General features: G+C 34.7%; 2 protein-coding genes across 3 annotated transcripts in view; one reads left to right on the top strand and one right to left on the bottom strand.

Moving 5' to 3' along the window:
• Positions 1–18,635, top strand: part of LOC149416725 (G protein-coupled receptor Mth2-like) — an 83,673-nt gene extending 65,038 nt beyond the window's left edge. For both annotated transcript variants that reach the window (XM_089640912.1, XM_089640910.1), the window contains exons 2-9: positions 3,758–4,169; positions 6,118–6,330; positions 7,350–7,465; positions 8,785–8,863; positions 10,128–10,288; positions 12,226–12,370; positions 12,537–12,629; positions 13,166–18,635. In XM_089640912.1, coding sequence (XP_089497038.1) covers positions 3,766–4,169; positions 6,118–6,330; positions 7,350–7,465; positions 8,785–8,863; positions 10,128–10,288; positions 12,226–12,370; positions 12,537–12,629; positions 13,166–13,370 — 1,416 coding nt within the window. In that variant the 5' untranslated portion in view covers positions 3,758–3,765 and the 3' untranslated portion in view covers positions 13,371–18,635. The remainder of the gene's footprint in view (positions 1–3,757; positions 4,170–6,117; positions 6,331–7,349; positions 7,466–8,784; positions 8,864–10,127; positions 10,289–12,225; positions 12,371–12,536; positions 12,630–13,165) is intronic.
• Positions 1–26,152, bottom strand: part of LOC149416723 (RNA helicase aquarius) — a 168,344-nt gene that overhangs the window by 115,862 nt on the left and 26,330 nt on the right. The window lies entirely within an intron of this gene.

Below are 26,152 nucleotides of genomic sequence, written 5' to 3'. Positions count from 1 at the left end.
AGGTCATTAACCAAAAGTAAATACTAAGTGTAGAGTTCAAAAGTTGATTATTTTTATGTTTATTGTTTCTTTGTTGTTCTACTTAATAGAACAAATTTAATGACATTCGTTAACCTAATCTCTAAATAGTATAAAGTAAGCTATCCTTATCTTATCCTTATCCGCGTCTGTCTGTTCGAAAACAGAGAAAAGTCGACATTTAGTAAGTCAAAAAAAAATTCGTGCGCTTACATTTCTGATGCTGGCTAAAACTTATGAGAATCATCAAAATAATGTACTGCAATTTTTTTTGTTTTTGTTTTTAAGAAAAGGCCTACAGAAAAGACCGCGATGGTATATGTCCATCGGTAACCGGATATAACATCACAATGATAATTCATCACATCTTTAAAAAGTTATATAAAGTCATGGAAAGTGATGAAACAAAAACTTTATTAACTGGGTTATGTAGGTTAGGTAAAGTTAAAAAAAAATTCATCGTTTCTAATGACTTTATATCACTTTTTAAAAGTGTGTTGAATTGTCACTGTGTTGAGTTATCATATGTCTATCTCCTAAAGATAACCCGGCAACAGCAACGCCGGGTACATGTCAGCCAGTTAAAGATAACAATCAATATCACAATCAGATTCAATCAAAATTATCTTCCTTGAAACATTTAAAAGGATAAAGGAACATACCATGTTGAGGTGTCAGCCAGTTAAAGATAACAATCAATATCACAACCAGATTCAATCAAAATTATCTTCCTTGAAACATTTAAAAGGATAAAGGAACATACCATGTTGAGGTGTCAGCCAGTTAAAGATAACAATCAATATCACAACCAGATTCAATCAAAATTATCTTCCTTGAAACATTTAAAAGGATAAAGGAACATACCATGTTGAGGTGTCAGCCAGTTAAAGATAACAATCAATATCACAACCAGATTCAATCAAAATTATCTTCCTTGAAACATTTAAAAGGATAAAGGAACATACCATGTTGAGGTGTCAGCCAGTTAAAGATAACAATCAATATCACAATCAGATTCAATCAAAATTATCTTCCTTGAAACATTTAAAAGGATAAAGGAACATACCATGTTGAGGTGTCAGCCAGTTAAAGATAACAATCAATATCACAACCAGATTCAATCAAAATTATCTTCCTTGAAACATTTAAAAGGATAAAGGAACATACCATGTTGAGGTGTCAGCCAGTTAAAGATAACAATCAATATCACAACCAGATTCAATCAAAATTATCTTCCTTGAAACATTTAAAAGGATAAAGGAACATACCATGTTGAGGTGTCAGCCAGTTAAAGATAACAATCAATATCACAACCAGATTCAATCAAAATTATCTTCCTTGAAACATTTAAAAGGATAAAGGAACATACCATGTTGAGGTGTCAGCCAGTTAAAGATAACAATCAATATCACAATCAGATTCAATCAAAATTATCTTCCTTGAAACATTTAAAAGGATAAAGGAACATACCATGTTGAGGTGTCAGCCAGTTAAAGATAACAATCAATATCACAACCAGATTCAATCAAAATTATCTTCCTTGAAACATTTAAAAGGATAAAGGAACATACCATGTTGAGGTGTCAGCCAGTTAAAGATAACAATCAATATCACAACCAGATTCAATCAAAATTATCTTCCTTGAAACATTTAAAAGGATAAAGGAACATACCATGTTGAGGTGTCAGCCAGTTAAAGATAACAATCAATATCACAACCAGATTCAATCAAAATTATCTTCCTTGAAACATTTAAAAGGATAAAGGAACATACCATGTTGAGGTGTCAGCCAGTTAAAGATAACAATCAATATCACAACCAGATTCAATCAAAATTATCTTCCTTGAAACATTTAAAAGGATAAAGGAACATACCATGTTGAGGTGTCAGCCAGTTAAAGATAACAATCAATATCACAACCAGATTCAATCAAAATTATCTTCCTTGAAACATTTAAAAGGATAAAGGAACATACCATGTTGAGGTGTCAGCCAGTTAAAGATAACAATCAATATCACAACCAGATTCAATCAAAATTATCTTCCTTGAAACATTTAAAAGGTTAAAGGAACATACCATGTTGAGGTGTAAATTTAGTCTGAAACACGAATAAAGTTAGGATTGTTCGATTAATTGTTTTAAACATAGGGTAACCACTATCGTGTACACCGTATACCTTACCTATAAATTAGGTGTAAATACATAACATTACGTATTGGGTTTTTCAGATGTAGATAAGGCACACAAAGGTAGTGATATATATATACACTTTTGATTCAACTTCAAATTACTAATTATAATTACTCACACCGCTGTTTTCTTATCTCTTTTTTTGTTTACAATTATTCCTTCCGTAAAGTCGGTAACCCAACCGTCATTGGATTATTTCCTGTTAAGCTGAATAATCAAGTTATTTATATTAATTCATACGAACTGACATTCATTCACATTCTCTGATCTTCCCAAAAAATTCACAAAATTATTTTTAAAATCAAAATTAATCAAAGGGATCAATTAACACAATGTAATTCAACACCTCTGTCATTGGTAAGCCCAAGTGGTTTTCTACGTTTGGTGCGTAGCAGGAGTGCCCGGGTACGTGGATTGAGATTTGTCCAGGTCTTGGCGGTTGAGGGAGATTTTTGACCTCTCCAGTCGGACTGTCTTGATCCATCGCCTTGATCCATCGCCTTGCACCGCAGTGGGAGGGATGAATTCATACGTCTGTCACTTTTGGACACACTGACCCCTGACTAAAGAGACCCTCCACGCATCATCCCCAAAGATCACTTAGTATATACTCTTGTATGAAATAAATGCAATACAAATTTCACCACCTTGATTTTGTAGCCCATCAATTTTCCACACAAGGAGACTTTAAAAATTAATACTTTCGGAGAGAGAATTCAGTTTCCACGGCCGTAATTACGTAATTACAAATCATAGTTTATATAAAATAAAACATAAAAATTTTAAATAAATAAAATAATATGCAAAATAATCATTTTGGTATTCCAATTCTGTGTAATCGAGAATCAATCGAAAAAAGATAATTGACGTCATATTGTGTATCGTGCATGCTATTATGTTGGTACATGAAATTAGTCGTATTGTGTAAATGTCAAATAGACAGATGAAAAAAAAATAGTTCCTGTTTACTTTACTACTCAGAACTCATACTGGTTTAAGGAAATGCAAATATTTCTAATGTAGGTTACTTTTTCATGCATATTTCCATATTAATATGCGACGGAAGAATGGAGGCGATGAGAGGGGGGAGAAAAATTTAGAAAGAAATTGCTTAAAATTATTATATTACTATACATGCATTTGACAAAAAAATGCAAATGGTGATGCAAATCAGCAAAATCCACAATAAATATATTGTCTTTTAATTAATTCCCGAAGAACTTCTATCTATCTGTAGTCTGGTCCAATTCCGTAACATTCGTAAGCCAATCCAACGTTTTCCTTCAATACTTTGTTTCTTGATAACTTTAGCGAGATATTTCAAATCTCATGATATTGTCGAAACGTGTAAAAATTTAGGCTTCAATTTATAATGGAAACAAAATTAAATAATTTATTATCAAATTCAATGTAAAATCTGCATCCCGATATCATATGTTTCTATCCCGGGACTAAAAAACAATTTACTATCAAATTCAATGTAAAATCTGCACCCCGATATCATATGTTTCTACACCGGGACTAAAAAAAATAATCTTTTTTTTTGCAGTTTCCAACATGAGACGCTTGCTGTGGGCGCTCCTCGCCCTGCTGGCACTGCCGTGCGCGCTACCCATTGGAGTGTCTACCCCCACAGAGGAGCCAGATCCCATCGAGCGACCCACACCTATCGAGGTGCCCCCCTCTGCGGCCTGCTGCCCCGGCCACAACGTGCTGCTGAACGGACGCTGCATGGACTACGAGCTGCAGTGGCTGACGGAGCAGGACCGCCTTGCGGTCGAGTCCGCGCTTCCCAACGCCATCTCCGCGGAGCCCGTCGCCCGGAGGCGCGTGCAGATATCATGCGAAGAGGGCATGTATCTCATCGAACCGTGGAGAGAGTCCTTCGGGGATGAACTGCACATCGATCAGGAAGACAGGCTGTCCTTCGGGGATGACGGAGTGCTCGGAGAGAAGGGAAAGTGAGTAATATGTAGTATGAAAACCGTAGTCGCCAACAAACCATCTTCACAGGAGAGATAATTATCATCTTTGGGAATTACGAATACTTTCGAATGATTTATGGTATAAGAATATTAATGGTCTTAAGAAATACATAAGGTGGTCAATTTTCCACAATTGAGCTGCTGAGCACAGAAACGAGTCATAAAGACGACAGCAAAACATTTGGCATATCTCTCGACTGTGCACCAGGATCGAAAGGGTTAATGGCGTTAGTTATTCAGATTTTTTTAGTTGAATTATCGGTAGGACGATCTCAGCATTTAGTGTGTAAAAATATTCTAAAATGCATTGATTCTATTGGAAACAAAAATCCAAATTAAAATAAAATCTCATTTAAAGACTGAACTAAATTAGCTTAGGTACATAAGGTCCAATTTTTGTCTTCATATTTTTACTTATGTACTTTTAACGTTTAACTATCCCGCAGCCAAGTGGGGAAGTAGGTAGTACCCAAAATTACTATCCTCCTTGTATTAGCTTAAATACTTGACATATCGTTTTAGTATTTTACGTATTCCTGCGCAAATAAATAAGTTACAATTAATAATTGACTGATTAATTGGGATTTATATAGTTTAAAAATCCATAAGACAGAAAAATGCATGGGGTCGTCGGATGACCCACTTGGTTACAGACGTTTTGTTTGGCACTTGGCGTGTCAAGAGTTAACACAAAGGTGCCAAGTTGAGGGAAGATGCGGTAGAACGCTGCTAAAGGAAGAACGTACGAGAAATTTTGAGACCTTTACGACCTGTATAAAATCCATAAATATTATAAAGAATTAATAAAACTTGTCGATACTCATAAATTGCTAGGAAAAAATAGCCACGGACAAGGACAAATCAAATAACGATTGTGCATTCATAAGCAAGTCATACACGGATTTAAAAAATTCCATACGGCACATTTATATAATTCTGAAAAAAGGCCATGTTCATGTTCATCTATTGGAAAATACTCCCGGAAATAAACGCAAGTAATTCCGCACTTGTTCCTAACACAACTGCGTACGTAAAACGGATACTACGGTTGGAAACGATAACGAAGTCATACAATTGACGTAGGTGGAAGACATTTAATAATGATTTAGAGACGCAAAAGTATACTCAGGATATGGAGGAATGCGTTCGTCCAATTAAACATTACACAAATAACCCACATTATAACTATTACGAGTGTCCTGTTTGAACCACATAGTTTAAAATTACATTTTTTTAATAGGGAATACTATTATAAAGTTTCCATTGCACCTCCCGCTTTTTGATTCCACAACCCAATAACTAATTTAAAGTTTTAACAGAAAGTAACACAAATTAAAATCATTATCAAAGATGCAAAAAGGGGATTGCGGAATAGAAAAAGGGACCATCATTATTGCTAATGTGCAAACTTATGTGAATGTATTATTTACTCATGAGGTGGTTTAACAAGATGCCAATAATAAATAATATCGGTTTATAGTTTCTAATCCATTACCGACGATCTGCATCCAAAATAATAAAAAAATTAGAATATAGGATGTGGTTTAAAACAACAACAACAACAAGACATATTAAAACAGTTTCAATCACATTCGTATGTTTACCGCGGCATTCTGAAATATTAAACAATATTTTTGATGCCTTTTGTGTAGTTAAAGGAATGAACAACATTTTTTTTGTTTTTCACCACTCCAGCAAAAATGGTAATTAGAAAAGAACCAAACTGAAGCCTTAAGGTAATCCCGGTGGGATGCTAATCAGATTTTCGAATGTTGGAAAGAATGCATAGCAGAAGCCGGATATTAGGAGAGTGGATTCTGACTATCCAAAACTGTACAAAAAAATCACAGCAGAATCACCAAAAACTCAGGACCATAAAAAATTGTCAAAGTACGATCGAATTTCAAGTATGAATTTCTTGCAGGTTCTGTATAGCCGACAAGATTGAGGTGAACAAATCCCTGGACATCAGGACCATTGACGTGTTGTCCATGCCGAGGAACCAGATTGCCTTGGTCTGCTTCGTGACCGCTGAGGAGACATTCCTTACTGCGACCGTATCAGGGACACTGGCACTGGTATCGGTTGGTTTCCTGGTGCTAACGCTGCTGGTATACACAATTGTACCAGAATTAAGGTATTAACCATTTTCATTTTATCACCACCACCAATTATTATTACTAATCTATGCTTTCCCATTGCGGTTATACCAATCAAATCGGCAATTTTCCTTATCGTTTGATATTTAACATTATCACTTTGTGGTTACATTGTGCTATAAAACAAATACAAAATTGAAACCAATATTTTTAATATACTTTTTAGCATATTAAAATAAATATTTGCCAGTGAAATATATCTACAGGTAAAAACCACGGTTGGATAAATTGAGATGAGGAAGCGGTTTCAATTAAAATAATATGTTATATTTCTTGATTTGTTTTACTCGATCTATTGCATACCGAATGTGGCCAGAGTTAATTATTAATGAATTAATCGCCAAAAATATCGTTAATATGCAAGAATTATTAACGCACGGCAAGGTGTCTATCACAATCTAATTATAATTATCTCCAATCTAATTGAGCAATTGTTTAGCACACAAAAATAGATGCACTTAAATTGTATCAATTCGATAAGATTTTATTTATTATTCGATAAGATAATTTTCATTTCACAATTAGATTAAATACAATAGGAGATTAAATACAATAGGAGATTGACAAATCTTTAGTTTCGTAGAATCGATATATTTTGTACCTAATCATCAAAGACAACATAAAAAATCAATAGGATGAATCATTGATCTTTATGTTGTCTTTAATGATGTATAGAATGTTTATCGAATGTACGCACATGTTTTGAATAGACAGGATTAAAAAAACAATCGATTCACAAATTCTCTACTACTGAGAAAATGTTTGAAGTCAACAAACTTCGTCAGAGGGGTTTTTTGAGTTATTGAGAACACAATTCTGGTAATTTAAATGATAATTCCGTGTACCTATTCTAAATCTCTTCTGAAATTGCACTTTTTATATCACTAAACATTCACTAACCCCACAATTTATCTGTCCGTTTTCGCCTCTCCTTGAAAATCTAACAATGTTTCTATCCCAAATTGGTTACAATATGAAAATGTTTTCTTGTTTTCAGAGATCTCCAAGGCAAATGTATGATGTGCACAGCTCTGTGCCTTGGCTTTGGTTTCTTCCACCTCTCGATGGCCCAGTTATTCCTCATAAGAGATGACACATTTTGCGTTGTCAACGGTAAACACCATTTTTTTAACAATACAAATCAGAAGATTGCGATCATCGTACCCCAAATCCCAATGAACAATTGGTTTATCTCTTCAGTGACAAATTCCAATAAAGTGGGAGATTTGGTGTTAAGCCCGATTCTCTACAAAGTAATTCTACTCTATAAGTCTTTTAAAGCAACGGAATTTTCGATATCTTCATGATGTACACAATTTGACAGGATCGTACATACAAGAATCGTACCCAGGGTTTTTTCCGAGGTTTATAAATGTAGACTTTTAAAAATGTAAGAAACTGCAGTTAGCTTCGGGTGATATTTTTATCGGTTGTTTGAAAGAAAAAATAGTAGTAAGTAGTAAACAAACCCTTCGTCTTTTCGAAAACCCACTTTATGAAAAACTTTATGCGCAGTGCACTACTATACTAACACCTATATTTTATCAATTTTTATAAAGAAGAGAGTCTATAGCGGGCAGCGAGGTGCTTGATTTTTGTACAAATCTACAATTTCATTCCGAGATTGATGAAATTTTGCACACTTGACATTCAAAACAAGAGGAAGGTCACTGTCTACATGAGATTTCTAAAAACCACCCCCATTCACATTTCCCAATCCTAAAGCAGAATTTCGACGAAATTATGAAATCTTGGTGAAATTTTGAACACTTGACGTTCAAAACAAGTGGAGAGTTAGGAGAGAAAGGGAAGCGAAAAGTGATTTTGAATGTTTTTTCCGGGTAGCTTAACTGTTGGTAAAGTATTCCGTTTGCGTCAGTCAAAAATAAATAGCTTTGTGTAGTAGCATTCAAATCATACATTCTTGGAACCAATGCCGACATGTTGTTTTGGTACCAAGGTATTTCGAGTGCCACGCGTATTTAGAAAATTACCAGTAAATATTATTCGCGAATGTGTACGAAAACACATCGCGAAAGCTGTGATTTATAATTTATAAATTTACAGCTTTTAGTAATCTGATGAATTCATTGTATAATACGTAGCACGTGCAAGATTAAAATAATAATATCGAATTCTGAAAATACTTGATAAAGTGCTTGAAATGTAGTTGATTAAACACGAACGTCCTTGAAATGACCTTACACGAATTCGAAAAACAATATTTTGAAACCGTCTTCCAAGATTAACGAAATTGAGTACCTACGTAATCTTTAAATATTTCAAACAAGGCACAAACTATGAAATAATTCGTTAGATTCGTAAGAAGAAATTTCGGGATTTTTCTCAGTTTTCCTCAGTATTTTCACGAGAAATACCTTATTTATTACTAAAGAAGTACTTAATTAATTGTTCCCAATGTCATTTTTTAGGATTCCTCATATTTTTCTGGATGCTGGGCGCTTTTGTCTGGATGAACGTGGTCTCCATCAACGTAATGAGGGCTGCCGTGTAAGTTAAAAGCCTATTTTAATATAATTCAACCATCTGAATAAACAAATAGAAAACCTACAAGAATAATGGGTAAATATTTCCTACTTCGCAAAAATTATTCAAATAACACTTCGTTTCAATTTATAATCCGATGACACATGGGAAACGGTTACAATTTAGGACAATGAACAATTCATCAATTCAAAGTTAATTTTTAAGTTTTATGAATGTTCTTTTCAAATTATGTTATTGTTACAGTTCTGTGAAACAACTGGACCATAATGGAATAATAACGGAAACTAAACAGAACTTTAACATTGAAATTGCATTAATCGTTTAAATTATGTAAAACAACTCGCCATTATATTTCCATGGTGGGTTTAGCGATAGGGTTTTTCAGAAGTAGGCTTTTAATAACCAGCATATCAGGCTACGGGGTATAAATAAAGATGATTTTACGATAATGAAGCACGTCAAACGTAACGGAATACGAAGAATTGAAGACGCAATCAGCCCGATAGAATGATAGGTTCTATAGGCTGACATAGCATGTGCAAAGAGGAAGCTACAAGCCAAAAATGTGCATATTCTTGGTATACCTTATATTGCAGGTAATAGGCTTTAAAATCGCTAGAAACGTTCGATTTCGGTGGCACAAAAGAGTTACAACAACAACAAAAAGTTTCTCTTTAATACACCTACCTACTCTTGTATACTTGAACGGATTATTATTATTGCATGTGCGTTCGATATACGAGATGCATAAAATATAAATTTATCGAATCGAATTAATCGATTCCTACCAGTATAGAACTTCATACCACTTAACCGCTATTAATGTGAAACAGTGCCTGTCGTAGATAGTTGTTTTGCATAAAATGTAATCGATAAAACATATAAAATGAATTTTTTGATTTACAAACCAAATATAATAAAATAACTTCTATCCAGACTTTATGTAGTGTACATAAAAGTAATAGTAAATTGATATCGGTTAAAAGCATGGATAATAGAACCAAAGCGAGATAATATGGCACGGAAGCGTGATTGTCGCCGAGCTACGACCAAACTGCACGGAGTATCAAAGCGGCAAAGCCAATGAAAGTTATGTTTGGAGCGCCACTGATCGTACAAGTAGATGCGATTTGCAGTTGTGTGGACGACACTTTAGTACCCGAAGTTTCGTACTAATGGTTTACCCATCTCTTTAGGGAAAATTTAATACGATTACTTAGACAAATATTTTTATTTTTTTAAATAATGTTTGAATATATTTCTTTAGTTTCCGGACCTCGAACAAGTCGGACACGAAGACCTTCTGGGCCTACAGTGCCTACGGCTGGGGCTTCCCCCTCATCTTCCTGATAGCTGGTGTGATCGCAGAGTACACAGAGGGAGACCACCACAAACCGGGAATCGGGAAGAACTCCTGCTGGTTCAGTGGTCAGTACCTAACCTAACCCAAGGTTTCTTTCCTATTAATAAACCCACATAACTTAATCTAGCTTTTCTTCCCTTTTTCAATATTATAAAACACACAAATCATACGTGAGAATAAAACGATGAGTTAACCTTTTCGTACCGGAAGGTAAAAATTTAAGGTAAGTTCTGAAGGGGTCGCTAGGGTCCCCCATTTTTATTTTAACAATAATTCACTTCCCTTTTTGCCAAAATTAAAGAAAAACTTATCGAGTCGATTCTACACTGATCCCAAATGTAGTAACTCTGAACTAACCTATCTTTTCATAGTTAAAACCGCACGAATCCCACGTGAGAATTGACATACATAATGCGACAGTAATTCACTTTCTCTTTTCTTGAAATTAAAGGGCAACCTATTGCTTTGACTTTGCACTAATCCTAAGCTTAGTTACTCTGACATAACCTAACCTAACGTTTCTTCACCTTATCAATAATAAAATAAAATCCACGTGACAATTGGCGTAAATAAATATTTCACGAGTTTAACGATAGTTAATTTCCTCTTTTCCCGGAATTAAAGAGCAACCATTTCAATTAAGCACTTATCTTAGCCGCATTTCTAGGTGAGGTGGATGTGCCACTTCCAGGAAGCAAACAAGTATGACAAGAATATATTTTTCATATTAATTTCAGTGTCATATTATTTGCGTTAATTATGTTGACGGTTGTAAATTAAACCGTAAAAGATAAAATTACGAACGTACCTATTAGCACGTAGACAGAAAATAGAAATAAAATTAAACTATAACTTTATAAACAGCATCCTATATTAATTTGAAATCCAACGGTTTGGATAAAATGACATCTCCATTGGGACAGGTTATTAATATACCCCTCGTAAAATTTTCCACCTGCAAGTCAATTAATTGATAAAAGCCAACCGTGAAGTTATTTTACTCGTCAATTTTTGTATGTATGTACAGAGTATCTACGACCCAAAAACAATTTTCAGAACACTTCAGAGAAGGAGAATTAGTGATCTTACTTTCTCGTGTTGTTACTTTTTGAGTGTTGGTTCCAACAAGACTTTTAATTAAATCATTGAAGAAGAAGATAATACTAATAAATCTAAACGAAACCAGAAACAAGACACAGAAAATAAAAAAAAGGTAATGGCTGCAACTGGGAATCGAACCAGGATCTCTGCCTCACCAGGACAACGCCTTTAACCACTCGGCCATTGTGACCTGACTTTACGTTATTTTTTGTAGATCAGAATTAACAATATTATCCTCAACTATATGTTCGGCTGCTATAATGTTACTGATGAGATGAAGACAGAGATCCTGGGGGTTCTATTCCCAGTTGCAACCGTATCTCTAGTATCTTCTTCTTGAGTGATTAAATAACACATTGATGCGTATATCATTACTATACAATTCTGTAAATTTATTATCTGTTCGTGCTATATTGTGGCTTAAAATTGCGAGTCAGCATACATCTCAATCTGAACATAATAAAATAGGGACAAATATTCATAATACAAGACTAATTGCAAACGATGGACTTGTAGTTCCCAGATACCTGAATAAATACGGTCAAAGAACTCTAGAATGCCTCGTTCCAATAATTTACAACATGTTACCAAACTCAATAAAAAGCTGTGAATTGACTCACAGAAGGAAATGTATGTTAAAAAAATGTGATGTGAAAGAATTTTTTTGTACTAATGTAATTATGGGTATATTTTATGTACTTGTTAAAATTGTATGTGTATTTAAAGAGTAATTGTTAAAATAACCCGTTGACAAACTGATATCAATCAATTTAACGGGACTTAATAGTAAAAACCTGTATTTTTGAAAGTTAAAAAATTTAAAAAATAGATAAAAAAAACCTTCAAAATTCATTAAAAAATGTATTAAAATAAAATAAAATCTTTTTTATATTTATTCCAGGTAAGGTAGAAACGTGGATCTACTTCTACGGCCCGGTGGCTGTACTTATTCTATGTAATATTTTCCTGTTCATCATGACCTCAATTCACTTGTGGAAGCAGACGAACTACGAAAATGTCACCAAAATGAAGAGCCTACGATACAAGTAAACAAATTTTTATAATTTTTAAAATATAAATAACCAACAACCTATTCGTTTAAAGTAATTCTGGCAACATTGAGCAATATCACATTAATTTATTTTCTTCCTACAAAATTAATACCAATTTTTTTTTTGAATTCTGAAATACAATAGTAATTTTATTTTCTAGGTTTCTTCTATACTTGAAAATATTCCTGGTGATGGGATTATCATGGATTTTCGAAATCATAAGTTTCGTCCACGACACGAGACACATAGTTTGGTAAGTTATTTTTAACGTTAATTTCATAAACCATAAATATATTTTATTCATGTACACAACAGAGGGTTAACATAAAAAATAACTTACAAATAATAAATATCAACAGTCCAACAACTGTGCATGTAATATGTAAACATAAAACAATAATTATGTAAAACAAACACAAACAAGATTCAATAAAGTTTGAGTAAAGTGAAGTCTAACAATAGATTCACAATTATTTTTTAAAGTTCTGGGGTCTATCGTCTATCACTAAATATGTCCGGAATCTTGCCACTACAATGGATGTACGACACATTCGCACAAGATTTTGGGAGAATATTAAGTTGATCCTTTGGAAAGGAATATGGAAAGTTTCGGAGTTTCTTAGAAGACGGTGATTGATATGTATTTTCGGCATAAACACAATAAAGCATTTATCATCTTAGATTACAACATATTTGAGTCTCCGGATTGAAGATAGGTAGCGCCCTACTGCCGTAGGGGTTTAAGGCTTTTTTTACTGTTTATTATAACTTATATATTTGTGTATCCAGGTTGATGATCGACACTTTCAACTGCCTCCAAGGCCTGGTGTTCTTCCTGGTGCTGGTGCTGCTAAGGAAGCGGGCCCTGCGAGGGCTGGCAGCCCGGGGGCTCCGCATGCCCTGCTGCCGCCTGGCCCACACGGGCCCCGACGAAGAGTGCGAAGAGATCGTCATACACGAGGAGGAGGCCCCTGCTCTGACCACCTTCTCTTAGTGCTACACCATCTGCGGGGCACCCGCGAGGGGTGGCGTTTCCAGTCATGGTAATTCCACCCCCCCGGTGCCCCACAGACACGAACAAGAAACAAACTTCGATACGTTTCTCTGACATGTCGCTGACTTTTGGTAATGCCGCCCCCCGGTGTCCCACAGAAACGAACAAGAAACCAACTCCGATACGTTTCTCTGACATTTCGCTGACTTCTGGTAATGCCGCCCCCGGTGCTCCACAGAAACGAACGAGAAACCAACTTCGATATTTCTCTGACATTGCGCTGACTTATAAGTCAGCGGTAGTAACCAATAATTTTCTGGCGCTATCTTGAATGGCTTCACTAGCTCTTTTCGTGATGTCGGCTTCTTTAGCCCTTTTCATCGCGTCGATTAGTTTCTCTAACGCAAACTGACATACTGAAAAGCTTCACTGGCTCTTTTAATAATGTTGATTGGTTCTGTGGCGCCATCTTTCATGTTGAAAGGCTTCTTAAGCTCTTTTCGTCATATCGATTGGTTTCTCTGAAGCAATATGTCGTATTGGAAGGCTTCATAGCTCTTCTCTGAAGTATTCGTCGTATCGATGGGTTTTTCTGATAGGTGCTTTTGCGGCCAACCGCGGTCAGTTACTACATAAGAATTAGATGCTTTCAAAGTGCCATAGAACGAAAATATAATAATTAAAAATAATTTTAAGCCATCGAATTCAAATTCTGTTTCGGGAAACGGAAGAATTCAATATGTAAAATGAAAGTGTTAAATGAACAGTGGACAGACACCACAGAGTTAATGTGAACGGAAAACTAATCATTCTAAGATTTTATTAATGAAACTAACCGCATATCAATAACATTATTATAATATTACGACAAATGTGTCTTTTTGACATACTGTATTAAACGAATATTAAATATTAGGAATTAAACACAGCACGCAAGCCTCGGAACAGATAAAATAAAAGATGTGCAAAATACTAAGCTTTTAAAGAAATTCACTACCGTCTCTTTACATAAGAGATTTGGGTTTTAGACTATAGGCATCCAAATACAGCACTATTCGCTGCACTGCTATCCATGTAATTTAAGAATTCCGAATAAATAATGATGTACAAAGATCGAGAGTCCATTTTTCAATATGATCGATATTGAGTAAGGACTCCAACAATGAATAAATAACACGGATATTCTGTAATAGGATCTATTCATTCAAAATTACACTAAATAATACAATACTCTATATTTTAAAAAAATTGCTACATTCAGGAGATACTTAGCAAGTGAAAATTTAATGAGAATTTAGCTTGGCCTGTATTACTATTCTAGTATTTTATCTGTTCTAGAGGCCACTCGCAATCACGGTCGCAAGTACATACATTGGTCGACATTCTTATTCTTGAGTCTCGTCGAAGGTATATACTTACATACGACAAACGTCAAAAGTCATTCCACTCGAACAACGAGTGGGTCGAACCACTCGTTCTTCGATTGGAATGACTTCGTCGAGAATCGAGGCCTGGGATACAAAAATAAGAATTTTAATATGAATGTTAAATTATTTTCTAGTCAATGAATTAAGGAACATTTCTCAATAAGTTAAACTTTTATAACGTTGACTAATACCCAAACCAATATAAAATAAACAACAATAGTTTAGAGCAAAAGTAGATTTGAATTAACTGTATAATATAAAAGTCTATATTTTGAGCCAGCAAATTCTTGTATAAAAATAAGAGTCTAGGCACCAAAGATTTAGGACTTGTGCATAATTTTATAAATTCCACAAATTAATCTAAATAATAATATTTTGATGTAATTTAAGATAAGTGATTAAGTGTGTAATTAATAAAGAATAGGAGATCTGATTATTATTGTTAATCTAAAATTAAAGTTGTTATGACTTACTTTTATTACGTTTCAATACAATATTATATTATGTAATAACAGTCATGATGTTTTGAAAATGCATAGTACAAAGTGTTGATGTCATATTAATAGTTATAATAAAGAACGTTAGCATTATATTATTAGATTATAAATATTAATGAATATGTACATTATAAAGCCTGTCAATCATAGACATTTAAATTGATAGATCTAACATGAAATCTTGGTATCATTTTGACGAGCTGGAGGCAAACCACGTGACCATATTTTGGCACCAGTAGGGTTCGATAATGCTTTGAATAAACTACGATATCAGAGTCGTACTTTGGCCGCCGAAAAGCGCACATCGAAATAACCATACCCTGCGCAGAAATGTAAAATTCACTAAGCAAGGCAAAAGTTTTGCAGCGTAGTACATAGTGGAACTTTTTTAATCAAGATCTGAATGTTCGTTTTTAAACGAACCGCCTGGAATCTAAAAATGAGTGAGGTTGGTAAATTAAAACACATTTTAAAAGTGTCTTAACTAAACAGTGTAACAAAATATTCAATTTTGGAAACAAATCCGAACTTTTGTTTACCCGATTTGGGTTTGTAGTTATTTTTTGCGCGCCATTGTAAAAAGAACTAGTAATTCGTAGGCAGATTTTATTTTCGAGGACTGAATGATAATATTTCGATACGAGTTACCTGTATACTGACAGATTCATTTACTGACAGATTACAGAAAGGAAACGCCCCCTCCCACGCTCTGCGCAACTTGGTTTGTTCCCCTTTCCCTGATTGGCTGGTCTTTCATTCTTTGAATGTCTACCCTGTCAACCGTGAATGTCGTCAAAATGATATTTTTTTAAGATTAATGGCGGCTAAATGTTTCCGATATCCTGTTAAATAAATTTCTAAAATTAACTCTATATTTTTTTGCTAAGTAATATGGAGGTGCACTCCGAGTGTGCCCCTAAGGATGCGGGGTAGCACCCCAAGGGGAGAACTTTGGGATGAGCCAGAAGCCTAGTGGCTGTGACCTAATAAAGCTGGAGAAGGACCAAGAAGTAAAAAATGATGATTCTTTTAAAAAAATATAATAATGCCAACCCGATTCGCAAATTATGATTACAGTGCGTAGATCTGTGGTACAATGGTTAATATACCTGCTTGTTACTTTATAAGTTCTGGGTTCGATTCCGGGCAAAATAAAAATTATATAACTTGGTTCCCAAATGAGCTTTTCGTGTTATAAGAAAGATCATTATAAATTGTAACAAAATGGAGATCAGTTTACAGAACCAAGGATTCGCAAAAAAGATTGAGAATAATATGTACGTAAAGTCTGTCTAACTAACCTAACCATGGCGCGGTTTCTCCGCAGAGATAAGCAGAGGATGGACCGCCAGACAACTCGGTCTTGGCATACACTCTTTGCTTCATTCGCATGAATACATCGTCTCATACATACTCTTCTGTTATTGTGACTCCTGATTTATTATGGCCCGACTCAATTCTTGATTCAATTGATCGTGCCATGTCTTCCTCGAGCGTCCCTGACTTCATACACATCATGTCATCTTCTTACACTTCCCTTTTCGTCCATCCGATCCGCATGCCAAACCACCTAAGCGTCCCATTCTTCGTTATCCATAACACTTACATCAGCGTTGCAAAAATTTTTCGGATGTACACATTTTTAACACGGTAATACATGGTTTTACATAAGTATTTGATTTACTTGATCTTGTTATCTACCTGTCTCCGACTTCTACCATTCACTTCCATGTCATATAATCTCTTTAACCAGTGGGACGCCGATGGGTCTCTGGAGAACACGCGAGCATCTATTATTATCCTTTTTTTTATAATTTGCGATGCAATTTTGACTTTGATGTTTCTAAAAATGTATGAAAAAAATACAGCATCGTTTGGGCTAATAAAACTTTTGATTCCACTAATATTTTTCTGTTTTATACTCCGGCCTTCAACAGGTTAAACTCATTTCTTCGTTCACCAGCTCCGCATGGAGCATTCTGAATTGACATGACCTGACTCAAGTATTTGGTTCACTCGATCGTGCCATGTCTTCCTGGGAAAATTATGCACGCGAGTCAGTCTTCAGAGATAATATTACTTTAATTCAATTTAATAATTCACAGAATAGATTATAATAACATGTGAAGTCAGTCAACATTATCAACAAATATAACTTTTTTAAATTTCATACACTAAGGACAGGGTTGTTACGGAGAATTTGAACAATTCTTCAAATTTCAAAGTTAATTTTCAAGTTCTGTGAACGATTTTTTAAAGTTCTGTTATTATTTCAGTTCTGTCAAGCATCTACTCTATAATGATATAATAACAGAACTTGAATAGGACTTTCACAGAACCCGAAGATGAACGTTGAAATTTGATGAATTATTCAAATTCTCTGAAACAACCCTTCCTTAATAGTATTTAATATCTTATTTTATTACGAAATTTGAAAAAAATGTGTAGAAAATTGCGTTATTAATTATTAATAATAATAGTTCAATGGGTTGAGACGGTTTATTGTCAAATTGTTGCCCTCTTGAACTATTCAATTAAACTCTAAATTATATTACGTATTCTGTAGTACAATATACTAGATAAGGTGTAAAACGAAAAACTGTTGATTTTAAAGATGCACTATTTAATTCAAGTGTCGCCATTATGCACGAAGTGTTATGAATTGGTAATATAATAAATCTAACAGAATATATTATAATATAATGCACTGTCAATGAAAAAATTAACGTAACACTTTATTATTCAGTCGAAACAATCAATGTTGGGTTCCCCGCCTTGTCTGTTGTACGGTCTATTTCACATAACGATAGTTAAAGTCGATCCAACTTTAGAAAATCGCTTAGAAAGCCTGTTTTCACCGAAGTAAATGAGCTGTAATCTCTAAGTTCATTGCATAACAATGAAATGCTTTCTCCGTAGGTAATTAATTGAGAAATATTATCAATTTAGCTCATTTTAGTCAAACGTGCATTATATAGCCACCCGGTGCGTCGAGAACATTTCAGACCTGTAGGTAGAAACGCCAAATGCTCGCATTGTGTCTAGAGTGTTCCCGCTACAATGCGTTTTGCATTGGCGATCATTCCAGAAAATTCTCGTAGCATCGCTACACAATAAAGACACGTTTGTCCATTTTAGCGATGACCCAATTAGTGTTGGGTGGGACCATTGGATGTCTAAGGGCAGGAACGTGATTTCAGAGTTTGTATGAGGTACTCAAATACTGAAATGAGGTGTTGAGGTCACAACAGTTGGGTGGTTAGTCTTGGGTGGTTAGTCTTAGGTGGTATTCACATTTAAAGATAACCCTCATCCGCTTTCATCCCCTATAACTACAACAGGAATACTGTACGGGACGGCACTGTAGTCGCCGGCCGCACAGACGATATAGCGGGAGTGGCCGGCTGGCCGCTTCGACGCCTTGGAAGGGAAGGTCGGGAAAAAGTAGGGAGAATGTTGAAAAATGGAAAAAAAGGGGGAAAATATGGGGAAAATAAAAAATGGGGGAAAATTAGGAAAGGGAAAAATGGGGAAAAATATGGGGGGAAATGGGGAAAAAATATAGGGAAGGGAGAAATGGGGAAAATGTGGGAGAAAGGTATAAGGCAGGGGGGAGGAAGGTAGGGGGGAACCTGCGCCCTGACTAGGGACGCTTCGACTATTGTGAAAGTTTCTTCTTGATGAACACCAGGGAGCCGGGAGAAAGAAGAAGGCCAGGTTGCAGTGAAGGTCCAGGGCAGAAGAGGCTTGAAGAAGGCAGTCAGGGCAGTCCAGGAGAGATGTTGATCGTTCGATGGTTGCTGGCTCTCTGCCGAATTGCGCAAGTTTCCTGCCTTTTAAAGGACAAACGGGCTTAGCTCTCCCTTTGTTAGCGAGAAATTCCGAGAATTTATTTTGGGTTCCCGGAATTTTCATAGGGAAGAGCGCCGCTGTTACGCAACTCGGTTGGGGACGATTTTGACTAGGTCCCTGACTGTTTCTTCATTCCACTTTGCCCGGGTCATTTTTATTTAAATACATTTTGTGAGTTTGCACATATTAAAGAGAGAAAATATATTTAAAAGGCAGCTTTGCACAATATTCAAATTGTGCAAATTTACATATTAAAGAGAGAAAATAGCTTTGCACAATATTCAATTTTGTGCAAACGGCAAGTTTTGTAAAGGAAACTGCGTTTGCACAATTTCAAATTTCATGCAAATTTAAATATCAAAGGGAGTTGGTATCTAAAAGGGGAGATTTGCACAATATTCAATTTTGTGCAAACGGCAAGTTTTGTAAAGGAAACTGCGTCTGCACAATTTAAAATTTCATGCAAATCTTCCATGTTTTGTACAAATTTATTATGATAGGTATTTTAATTTATAAGAGGGTGTTGGGGGGTCAAGCCTTTGTTTTTTGTCTATAATGATGACTGCTTGACCCCGTGATTTTATTTATTAGTCAATTTTGTAGATAAGATTACAGATTTTTTAAACAGATGCAGATAAGATTACAGATTTTATACAAGTTTTTTGAGATGATTTTGTTGCATAAATTCGAATATGCGCAGAGGTGAGTTTGTAAAGGAACTGCCTCTGCGTAAATTCAGATTTATGCAAATTAATCTAAGTCGGTGGAAGTACGTCCGGTACAAATACAATTTATTGTTTGAGGTAGTTTTGAGTCCCTCATTCAAGATGCACTACAAATGTCACGTCAATATCTGATTTTAGGTAAGTAGACTGGTTCGACTTTAGTAGAGCACATCATAATTTCAAGGCACCGCCTTCTTCTTTTATTCGTGAATGTTTTAAATAGAGTTTACTAAACTATTGTTATTTAGAATTATATATTTCATAACCTAGAAACGCGACAGTTTTCTGGAAAGACAGATAATAGAAATAAAGAGAGAATTGTCACCAAGTTGCGACAAAACTGCACGGACAATCAAAGCGGCAGAGCCAATGAAAGTTGTGCGGTTGGTGTGTAAGTGGGAACAGAGATAGGGCCACTATGCGAAGATGCTATTGATTTGCAGTAGGATGGGATGGAACGATGTTGGTGACACTTTTGTGCAGGCGGCAATAGTAAAATACATGGCTCATCTCCCTTGTTTCTATTATCTTTGAAAAGGGGGGAGGGAGTAACAGCAACACGAAAATAAATTTCATTGTATATCAATTTACTAGACATTATAACCGAACGTGTTAACTATTATCCTAAGTTAATCCATTTTCATATGAAATCTTCAGCGATTAAAGCTGTTGATAGATCCCATATGGCTTGCGGGCGTAAAACAGACAAAAACCATTCTTCCTGAAGATTATTTATTGATCCATTTGGAATGAATGATTGCCAAGAAAAAATGTTCGGATCTTATTTGATTTAAATCTGAAATTTAACAAGCGCATTGTCCTAATTCACGTAAAACTGTCCGTTTTTTTATAAAACTAGTTTAGGTTGGGATAGTTTCGGTTAGCATAAACAAAATAATTATGTTGTGTGCCTGCATTGAAATAAAAATAAATAAAATAAACTATCAGCTGTGAGAATAATAAGTAACAGAAACAGATATGTTTCTATGAATAAGAAATTATAAACAAAATATTCAGAAATTGATAAACTATATTTTATATTATAAATAGTTGAACATAGTACTTGTTTATACATTAGGAGATATTAATTGTAGTGCCATATTAATTATTAAAAATATTATAATGCCTCTTTGGAAAATAAAATATATTAAACTTACAAAAATATATTATTATATTTTCTTAGATGTGTGGTAGGTAACCCTAATGATTAGGGTGACCAGAGAACACAGATCCTTAATCCTCTCATATCTTTTCCAGGTTTTCCATTGCAGTTTTGACAGGTTGTCAAACAATTTCTAACCGATATTTTGAAGAAAACTAAGTCCCAAGATTTGATAGATACTATACAGAAAAGTGGGACACTTTTAATACGCACTTAAAAACTCACTTTGAATCAGTTTAATAATAATGAGAAGTAAGTATTTCAGTTTCCAGAAAAGGAAAATACATTTTAACAGTTATTTCGAAATAAAATCGATTGTTTACCGGCGGCCATTGTGATTGCTGTGAAAGTTTTAAGGTTGGTTTTTCTTTCACCCAAAATATGAACCGATGAACCTGAAATATAGTCGTACTTTGGGTTGAATTTTTAAAACATTTTTTAACTAGCTTAAAAATACTACTTAAGGCGATTTAACCAGCGGACGAGAATTCAAATTTCGTTAAAAGACGATCTCGCGATCGGACGTTTTTTTAGACCGAGACAGAAATACCGAATTCATTCCGCTGCGAGCCGTACACTCGCGCGGCTGTGAAAACTACAGCATGGTTCCGATGAAATAACAATTATTGTTGTTTAATTCTTGGTTGTAGCTTTCTTCCTTATAAGTAGTTACATACATATTTGTAAATTATACGTCGGAGTGCGTAAACATAAATAAATACAAATGCAGTTTGTTGACATGGTAGATATAAAATATGTAGGTATATAAATATACATTTAAAAAAAAATTCAAATATTTGTTTAATTTGTTTTTTTTTTTAAATATTTTACACGAGTTTTCCAAAGGTGAGTAAAAATCTTTTGTTTTACTTATTTATTCGTTTGTCCGAAAGGTATTACCGGTAAGTTTTATTTCTAATACTTATCTTCAAAGTATTACTTGATTTGATATGTATGACATTGAAAAGAGGGTTTATTCCTTACAACTGAAGTAGTTTATATATTAAAACTAGGTTTTATTTCCAACTATTTTCTACGGTACCTACCTACATATGTAGTTATGCGATTGCATAATATTGTATCGCTTTCATGTATTTGTTTTCATGATTAACGGAGCGACCTGACTCGTCTAATTTTCGAAATGTTATTAAATTCACGAGTAAAAATCATAGGTTTGTATGTCAAAAATAACCTTGTTTTTTTCCTAAAACAAGAAGCTCAATTCACAATATGACATTATGAAACTGACAAGTAACACAAAAAACATTAAATATGTTGAATTATACCAATGTAATAGTGAATTGGACAATAAAATAGAAATTATGAACAAAAAATGATTTGAATCGCACATCACGAATCGAAATTCATTTGGTTCGTGTCACTTTTTGACTACCAATCACAAACAGTTTCACGTACTTTGGCATAAGTTTTAACATTTATACATGAAAAAACGATAACAGACATAAACTCCTGTCCATAGTTGATTCTTTTCCCTGGAAATTAAACAACACAAAATTATCGCCAAATGTTATAAAAAATATGTGCTTATTCTGACTGATTCTTTCGAACGACCCTGTAGCATATAAGTACGAACAATGTACACGGATAATTAAATATCACTAACCTTTGTTTTTTCTGAAAATATATCTCCCACGTACGTTTTTGATGTCGTAATTTGTGCTATCTAATAAAACTTTTTTTCGAGGGTATTTTCCTCCTCATTTTTAAGCGAGGAATTTCTTTAAAATGTTATCAAGTAGACTGGCGTGGAATAGACGTCCGCTCGCCGCCCTGTCGCAGCGGGGAATGATAAAATTTCGGCTTGCGCCGGGGCAAGACACAAACAACAAACGCGAATCGAAATTAATTACTATTACAGTGAAACCTCTATCTATCGTTCCTCGAATAATCGTTTTCCCGGATGTATCATTTATTTCTTCTAGTCCTAATTCATTTCATACAAAAATAGATCGCATCGATCGTTTCTATGTCCACCATTTTCCCGCATTCATCGTAGGAATTACGTTGCGTATTTGATATTTTTGGTCTGTGTTTAAACGGCGCCAGACGGCACTCGTTACGATGCGCGAAAATTTTGAGAGAGAAAGAGAAAGAATAACAGTTTGTCGCCGCCATCAGTCGCTAGTTGTCGTCAGTTGTCGCTAGATACCCGAACTTAGTGGAGTGTTTGCAGTTATCCTTTTTGGGCTTTTAAACTATTTTCGAAATGAGCCGTTTGATGAAAAAAGTACGTACTCTTCAAGAAAGATTGAAAATTATCGAAGAGGTGGAAAAAAACCCCGCAGAAAAACGCATCGATATAGCCAAGCGTTTAGGAATCGCGGCATCCACGTTAAATTCTATTTTCTTGAAAAAAAAACGAAATTCGGGAGCAAATTCAAAAGTGCGGAAAATCTTCGAAAACTAGAAAAACCAGTAAAGAATCAAAGTTTAGCGAACTGGAGAAAATTCTTATCTCTTGGTACCAAATTTGACAAATTTTAACAATTTTGTTACTTTCGACGACAATATTCCTACTTGTGGGATAGAAACTATCGAAAGCTTGTGTGACGCAAGATTGACGGAGACAACAAAAGAGGTCGATATTGATGAAGAGGAGCCCCTGCCTGTACCTTCATTTTCAGAAGCATGCACCCTCTTTGAAAGATTGAAAACTTTCTACTACGCACACTCAATAACTGATGCCGAAAAAGCTGGAAATATACTGTTGACTTGCGGAAATAAAACAGTAAAAAAACAAATGTCCATGAAAGATTATGTATTTACAATGCAATAAACTTTAAAAAAAAATTGGTTCTGTTTAGCTTTGTATTTTTTTAAATAAATACATTTATTTACATCTAAAACTTATTTTCTTCTTATAATTTTAATCTACCAACGGTTATGCAGATTGGGAGGACGGTATCTTTACTGGATCGTATCTCCTTGATTTTGTCCTCTTAATCCCGCATTTATTGTTTTCCCGCATTCATCGTTTATTTCGATAGGTCCCTTTAAAACCAATAGATAGAGGTTTCACTGTATATGCTTTAAGAATATATTTTTTGGTCATAAATTATTTCTAATGTTTCAATTATGTCTTGGTAAATTATTTTTCTAAAAAAATCTGAACTATACCAATTTGTAAGACCATAAATAAATAGTCCAATTGAGGGATTTTCGTCACAAAACGCGTGCTCGGATTTATTTATTAGTAATTTTATTTGAAATAAAAACAAAATTCTTATGCATACATATGATAGATAATTTATTGATTGTTTATACATTATTATTCAATGATTTGAAATATTTGTTGTATAATACAACTTCACCTTTGAAAATGCAACAAATCTGCGCATCGTCCAACGGTAACACTTTATTATGATATGAAAATAATATTATTTTTCAAAATTTTACATCTTACTTTACAAGATAAAATAACGATCTTTCGAAATCAATTTGTGTTTTTTTCTAGAAAAGTGTCCATACGTCTAAAAGTGGCCTCAAAAATGCAAAATTTCAGGTCAAGTCTACCTATTTCGCCTTAATATTATTATGTCAAAACATGGCGGGAAGAAAACACGTCAAATTATACATTTTTTACGAAATAGCTTTTAGAATGCATGATTTTCATTATCGGTTACAGAAATAATTGTTTCTCATTGTTGTCTAATTGATACAGAATGTTATTAAAATAAAATGTGCCTATTAACCGTATTTCTATATTTTACCCAATTTTTTTCTTCTAGATGGAAATTTTGATCAGCTGCTGTACAAAGAAAGGTACGTAAAAATAATATCACATTGATCCTAGCTCCTAGCATGTGATCCGAACATGGCCGATGTGAAACAAAGGCAGGAAATTTTAAATACATACTATTAGTGTCAACCATTATTTTTTTCATCAATTTTATGAACTCTAAACCACCTGTTTCTATATAAGTTTTAATAAACTAATACAATGAAGAAATAGCATGTGCGTGCATCACATCGTGAAAATAAAAAGCCAATGCCTAAACAGTAATAATAATTTTTAAAAATACTCACGTTTAAATCAAACATGTTTTTTAAAGTTATGTTGTGTATCTAGTAATATTTGCATTTATCATAGATCGAGAGTATTCTTTTAATGGGCCGCCATGTTGGTTTTTAAAATTAGGCGGCAAATTACGCATAATTACATGAAGTATGTCGATGACAAAAATGATTTGGAACTCATCTGCATAGGCAACGCCCAAACTGAGTGATATTGTCATCTATTCGATTACTATGCGTGTTCAACGGTCATAATAATGGCAATTCCGATCTATGGTGATGTATTCGGTAGGTATGACAAGATATATGAGATAAACATGACTCATAATGTTGTGTCGATAGGAAAATTCAAAGAATTCAGAACGGCGCCAAAGGTGCGTGCGCATAGTAAAAAAACGAAGAACACCATTGGTTGATAATAATGTTGCCAGTTTATCGCCGCAAAACGCTATTTGCGGTTAAAAATAATGTTGTGTACGAAATCAAGTTGTACCGCTCGCCGCTCCGGGCTGCCGCGCAGTCTCGCAATTCGCAATGGACTGCGCTATAAACCGCTACCAGTAAATTACCTATAGCCCCTCCACAGTGAAAACGGGGAGGCGAGGTGAGCGCGTCGAGGACACTCGGCTTTTTCCACTTCGGCTCGGTCCAAGCATTACATCTGGCTTATTTTTTATAGCACTTACAGGCCAGTATTTCAGAATGCTCGGGTATTTTATGAGTCGGGTTGGGTAGTATGGAACCTACCCCATAGCAACTTGACGAACCTAAATATCTAGCTTGATCCTTGAAATGGCATTCTCCCGCGACCTTTTACTCCTTAGGGGGTATTTCACTATGTCGGGCTAAATATCTGACTAGCTATCCGTTGGCTGGATTTAAAGATCAGAATAACTTCGTTATTCAACGGCGACCGTTTCACCATTGTTTCTAGCTTCCGGATAGATAACACTCGAAATAGTCTGGCAACATCGCAAAATGTTTGCAGTTACTCCATCTACTGCCACGGCTGTCATGCGTCACAGTCCGCACACCGCGAAGTGTGCATTTGTTTGGTTATGTTATGTTGATTATCAGGTCATTT

This window comes from Hesperophylax consimilis, chromosome 16 (assembly GCF_061612785.1).
Source record: "Hesperophylax consimilis isolate HC1 chromosome 16, BYU_Hcon_1.0, whole genome shotgun sequence".
NCBI classification, from domain to species: Eukaryota; Metazoa; Arthropoda; class Insecta; order Trichoptera; family Limnephilidae; genus Hesperophylax; species Hesperophylax consimilis.
The sequence above is the reverse complement of the archived record's forward strand: the minus strand, read 5'-3'. Positions and strand labels throughout refer to the sequence as shown.